General features: G+C 46.6%; 1 protein-coding gene across 4 annotated transcripts in view; it reads left to right on the top strand.

Annotated features, from left to right (window-relative positions):
- SEC61A2 (Sec61 translocon alpha 2 subunit) overlaps window positions 1-6,267 on the top strand; it is a 35,820-nt gene that overhangs the window by 7,189 nt on the left and 22,364 nt on the right. For all 4 annotated transcript variants that reach the window (XM_021715896.1, XM_008064762.1, XM_021715895.1 and 1 more), the window contains one exon: window positions 5,426-5,504. In XM_021715896.1, the coding sequence (XP_021571571.1) occupies window positions 5,426-5,504 (79 nt within the window). The remainder of the gene's footprint in view (window positions 1-5,425; window positions 5,505-6,267) is intronic.

Here is a 6,267-nt window from a genome sequence, read left to right as displayed (position 1 = left end):
CTCACCTCAGCCTCCCAAAGGCACAGGATTACAGGCTGAGCCAACGAGCCCGGCTCATATCAAATCTTCTAATCTGGGGTCAGTGAACTTTTTTTTTCTGAAAAAGGTTAGGATAGTAAATATTTTAGGCTTTGAAGCCACAATCCAAGAATCCAAGAAGGCATAAAAAAATGGCATTTCCCAAGCCGGGCTCGGTGGCTCAGCCTGTAATCCTGCACCTTTGGGAGGCTGAGGTGAGTGGATTGCCTGAGCCTGCGGGTTCGAGACCCGCCTGGGCAGCAAGACCTTATCTCTACAATAAATAAAAAATTAGCTGGGCGTGGTAGTGCGCACCTGTAATTCCGGCCACTCGGAAGGCTGAGGCGGAAGGATTGGCTGAGGTGGAAGGATCGCCTGAGCCCAGCAGGTCGAGGCTGCAGTGACCGGAAGCGGCCACTGCACTCCAGTCTGGGCAACAGAGTGAGACTCCAACTCAAAAAAAAAAAAAATTACATTTCTCTTGACTGTTTCATGCAGTGAATTAATTTATGCACTTTAGTTCACTTGATCTCTTCTCCATAATATGTCGATGTAGTTGCCAAACTCTCTTTGCCTGTCTTATGCTCAGCCAGATCTACCCAGTGTGAGCGATTTTGCATTCTTTCCCCTGAATCTCAAACAGGTTCTGGCCATTTTTCTTGGGTAGGGGTGGGAGGTGAGGTAAACTGAGATAAGTACGGTCATGCTGTCTAGGCTCTGCTTACTCTTTTAAAAAATTATTTTATTTCACTTATACATAATAGATGTACATATTTTTTGGGTATATCTGATAATTAATACATTCATATAATGTATAAAGATCAAATCAGGGAACTTGGGATATCCATCACCTTAAATATTTGTCTTTATGCCAGAAACATTTGAATTATTCCCTTTCACCTTATGAAATATGCATACTTCTCAGATTTGTGGAGCTGTCTTGAGAGGCTTCTCACCAGCCAACCCAGGAGGGACTGGACTCCAGTCCAGGCTACAGCGCCTTCCCAGTTCCCGGTCCAGTGTGGCCCATTGCACTTCACCTCTGTCAAGGGCTCAGCCCCTGCTCTTTCTCTCATCTGTTACTTCTCAGAGGGAACAAGGTCAGGACGTCTGTGCATTCCTGCCTCCAGCCCTGGCGTGTGGCTGGGAATTGCGAGGCTTCCGCCCTCCTCGTTGCCCAGGCAGGAGCAACTTGGCCAAATCTCTCTTCTCCTCCATCGGCTGGAGTTTTTACCTGGACCACCAGGCATCAAGTGTATCACCCTTTTCTTCTTTGGCTGCTTTACAGATTTTTTTCTTTTCCCTTAGGTTTATTCATTCTTGTTAGCTTTTACTATTTTACGTTTTTTTTTTAATGTGGGTTCTCTTATGTGCCACAGGAGGACAGCTCTGTTATGTAATTGCAGCTTGCCATCTTAACCCAGGATACCCTGTTGGTTTTCTGTTCCCACTGCCTGTGCAAATCCCTAGCTCGAATTTTCTGTTCCTCCATCAGATCACTTAAGGTTCCATTGGAGCATGGAGTCTTTGTTTCTCTGAGTACTGTACTGTACTGTAGACAAAACGGACTTAACAGGGTTTATCTGAGCATTAAAGGATTCATGAATCGGACAGCACTCAACATTGGAAGAGGTTCCGAGATCCCTGCTCCCGGGCTGAGCAGGAGCTTTTGCAGGCTGATGTGAAGAAACTGCTTTTCGGCTGCAGCTAGGCTTTGCCTTATTTGGTTCCAGTGGGTGGTACACTATACAATCAAGTGGATGGTCTCTATCTGTGACTGGTTGAAGCTTGATTCAGACTTAGTCACAAGGAATAACCTCAGAGCTCCATTTCAGTTTGTTTTTGTGCGCATTCTGGGCACAGACACAACCCCAGGCTATTGCCTCCTGCTTATATTTCTTTAATGAGTTGAAACTGATTATTGTATGTAATATGGGCCCAGCTTAGAACTCTGCAGCTGGGACAGATTCAGGGAAGATAGCTCCTGTTACTGCCCAGCTATTGTTGCATGTGATCCTGTACTAAGGAATGTACTAAGAGACATACAATTAGAAACCAATTTTTTTTTTGGAGTTGGAGTCTCACTCTGTCACTCAGGCTGGAGTGCAGCAGCATGCTCATAGCCACCACAGCTTCGACCTGCTAGGCTCCTGTGATCCTTCCGCCTCAGCCTTCCAAGTAGCTGGAACCACAAGCATACGCCACCATGCTTGGCTAATTTTTTGACTTACTGTAGAGGCGAGGTCTTGCCAGGTTGCCCAGGCTGGTCTCGAACCCGTGGACTCAGGCAATCCCCTCGCCTCCGCCTACCAACGTGCTGGAATTACAGGCATGCGCCACCGCACCCAGCTAGAAACCAATTTTTAATAATCCTTTTGACTGTGGAAAAGGAGGGTGCACCATCGCTTAGGGAGGTTGGCCGACTTTTCTTGTAGGGCTTCCATGGAGCAGCTAACTGTGGAGATACTGACTGTCTCCTATGTTAAGGAGGGAAATTGGGCCAACGACCTCTTTCCCCCTTAGGGACTCTTTTGATGTGGGCTGTCTGTAGTGTCAATTGTTCCTGGAACAGTAACTTCCCTCCTCCCCCTCCCCTACTAACTGAAGAGTGTCTACAGCTGCAGGCTGCACATCGCACAGCCATGCTACCTGCAACACCAGTTTTGTTGTGCAGCCAGTACATTCAGGCATCTAAAGACATTTAGGCTTGTTTAAATTTGCTGGCAGCATCTTTTAAAACATTAAGAAAAGCATGTTTACGTAGGGTTTTTGAAACTGGTAATACACTTTCCTTCGTGTTTGATCTCTTGGTGCTTGAGAGAGGGTAAGACCAGGTGCTGTGTTGTAAACATGAGTCATGTAATAGGAAGCAATCTGAAGTTAAGGTGGGTTGTTTTTCCTGATTAAAAATTAATGTCTTCATTATAGGAAATTTAATAAACTTTTAAAAGAATAAAAAAGAAAAAGATACCTAGTTTTGTGGGAGTTTTTTTGAGACAAAGTCTCACTCTACTGCTCAGTCTGGAGTACAATGGCATAATCATGGCTCACTTCAGCTTCAACCTCCTGGGCCCTGGTGATCCTCCTGCCTCAGCCTCCTGAATACTGGGACTACAGGCACGTGCTACCGGCTAACTTTTTAAAATTTTTGTAGAGACAAGGTCTCGCTATGATGCCTAGGCTGGTCTTGAACTCCTGGGCTCAGGCAATCTTCCTGCCTTGGCCTCCCAAAGTGCTGGGATTACAGGTTTGAGCCACTGTGCCTGGCTGAGTTTTCTGTTCTTTCTTTCTTTTTTTTTGAATTGGAGTCTCACTCTGTCGCCTAGACTGGAGTGGAGTGGCCGCTCCTGGCCACTGCAGCCTCGACCTGCTGGGGCTCCGGCGATCCTTCCGCCTCAGCCTTTCCAAGTAGCTGGAATTACAGGTGCGCGCTACCACGCTCAACTAATTTTTTGATTTATTGTAGAGATGAGGTCTCACCAAGTTGCCCAGGCGGATCTCGAACCCACGGGCTCAGGCAATCCACTCACCTCAGCCTCCCAAAGCACAGGATTACAGGCTGAGCCACCGAGCCCAGCTGAGTTTTATTTTCTATACATATTTTTAGAGTATTGATCTTCATACAGTTTTGAACCTTTTAAAAAATACTCAGATTTCTCAGCGGTGGCACTGTTGGACTTTAGGCAGGATGGCTTCTCGCCATGGGCACTGTCCTGCGCACTGTAGGATATTTGGCAGCAGGGCTGCTTCTACCCACTAGATGTCAGTAGCACCCCCGTTCTGTGAAAGCAATGGGTCAGTCAAGTAAAGTAAGCCCAAACACCAAAGAGCCGAGAAACCAAAAAATGAGGCACGCCGATCCAGTTTGCCGCTGGAGGGAGATGTGTGGGCAATATATGGAGTGTGGACAGAAGCAGAGTCTGAGACGGCAGTGAGAGGGGGGTCTCCGCCCTGCTCCCCCAGACTCCGGGCTTGCCCCACGGGACAGGGGTGCATGCTCCGTGCGGGATAGTGAAAGGCAGAACAGGCCGCAGTGCTGTGGGTCTCAGAGCCTGTCCCTGTGTGATGACCTCAGGGTTGTTGGCGCTAAGCTCAGGATTTATAGTGAGCACATGTTCTTACACTAAGGACGGTGAATCAGGTAGCAGATGGGGGCATTCCTAGGGCCAGGCTAGGCAGAAGGCAGCTTGGCAGACTAGCATCCAAGATAGAGTCTCTTTTATCTTCACGTAGCCACTGCTCCCACCAATGTCTCCAGGCGTTGCCAAATGTCCTGTGAGGGGCAAAATCACCTGGTGAGACCTGTTATTTTATACTTTGTATTATAATATAAGCACTTCCTCATGTTATTATAAGTTTATAAGCACCATTTTTAGGGGCTTTATAATATTCCACTGTATATATCATCTTCAGTCTTACATTAACTAGTGTGACCTTGGCCATGTTTAGTACGTACAGCTTTGTAAAATTATTCCATAACTAAGCAGATGCCATATCTTGCAATCTACTGATGGGAGTTTTTTTTCTTGTAAAAATATGTAAAATTTATCATCATAGTCATTTTAGCTGTATAGTTTAATAGTGTGAAGAATATTCACATTCTTGTAGAACAGTGCTCTATTCTGATAATACTGTTTGCTAGTTGAATGCACAAAGTAATGATTTTTTTTTTTTGAGTTGGAGTCTCACTCTGTCGCCCAGGCTGGAGTGCAGTGGCATGCTCACAGCCATCCCAGCCTCAACCTGCTGTGCTCCGGCGATTGTTCTGCCTCAACCTTCCAAGTAGCCGGAACTACAGGCATGCACTACCATGCCCAACTAATTTTTTGATTTATTGTAGAGATGAGGTCTTGACAAGTTGCCCGGGCTGGTCTCGAACCCACAGACTCAGGCAATCCACTTGCTTCGGCCTCCCAAAGTGCTGGGTTTATAGGCTGAGTCACCGAGCCTGGCCAAGTAATGATTTTTGTTGTTTTTATTTTTATTAAAGGACTTTACCCTAAATATATGCTTGTTTTTGTTGTGTAACAAAACAGAAATAGCTTTTTTTTCTTAAGTATTGCAAACATTGAATATATTATCAATTAAGTGCAAGGCCGGGTGCAGTGGCTCACACCTGTAATCCCAGCACTTTGGGAGGCTGAGGCGAGAGTCTAGCTTGATCCCCGGAGTTCGAGACCAAAAAAAAAATTAGCTGCATATGGTGGTGCACACCTGTATTCCCAGCTACTCTGGAGGCTGAGGCAGAAGAATAACCCGAGCCTAGCAGGTCAAGGCTGTGGTAGCTGTGAGCATGCCACTGTATTCCAGCCTGGGTGACAGAGTGAGACTGACTGAAAAAAACAAGTGAGGTGCAAACTTGATTTCCAAAATGCATTTTTTCAAACCATTTTGTATACTCTTTTAGATTCCACTCTTTGGAATCATGTCGTCAGACTCTGCAGATCCCTTCTACTGGATGAGAGTCATTCTTGCATCCAACAGAGGTATGTGCTGCTTTTCTTTTTGCCTCCACCCTTCTGCTGATGTCAAAGGAATGTGGCCTAGCCACGACCATTCCTTGTCTGGAGAGAGGGGGTGGATATCGGTGTCCAGAAGAATGCCAGCCCTGTGTGCTTCTTGTGCTGACTGCGGACTCAGTGCCTGGTTCTCGTGGTCTGAAAGCCTGATCTGCAGTGTTAGGGAGGGGATGCTGCCAGCAGCACTTGACTTGGGGTCCAGGGTGTGGGCCAACTGCGGGAGGAAAGCCTGACCTCAGGCCCCAGCACGTGAGGTAACGTGGGTGGAAGTGCTGGTCAGTGAGGCTGGCGAAGGGGCGCTCGCGTTTAAGGAATCATGCTTGCCTGTTTTTTGGAAACATTTTAAACAGTTGGCAGATGATTTTTGTGATTTTTTTGTATTATCAAAGTAATACCGATTTATTATTTTCAAAATGCACTAGCAGGTTGGGCTTGGGGGCTGATGCCTATCATTCCAGCAGTTGGAGAGGATTGCTTGAGCCCAGGAGTTTAAGACCAGCCTGGGCAAAATACTGACCCTGTCAGGCGTGGTGGCACATGTCTGTAGTCTCAGCTCCCTGAGAGGCTGAGGTGGGAAGATCACTTGAGCTCAGAAGTTTGAGGCTGTAGTGAGCTGTGATCACTCCACCGCACACCAGCCAGAGCTACAGAGTGTGACCCTGTCTCTTAAAAAAGAAAAGCACTAACAATTTTTTTTTTTTTTTTGAGTTGGAGTCTCACTCTGTTGCCC

Source organism: Carlito syrichta, unplaced genomic scaffold, assembly GCF_000164805.1.
Source record: "Carlito syrichta isolate Samal-C Ts95f unplaced genomic scaffold, Tarsius_syrichta-2.0.1 Scaffold308004, whole genome shotgun sequence".
NCBI classification, from domain to species: Eukaryota; Metazoa; Chordata; class Mammalia; order Primates; family Tarsiidae; genus Carlito; species Carlito syrichta.
This window is presented reverse-complemented; position numbering and strand designations above follow the sequence as displayed.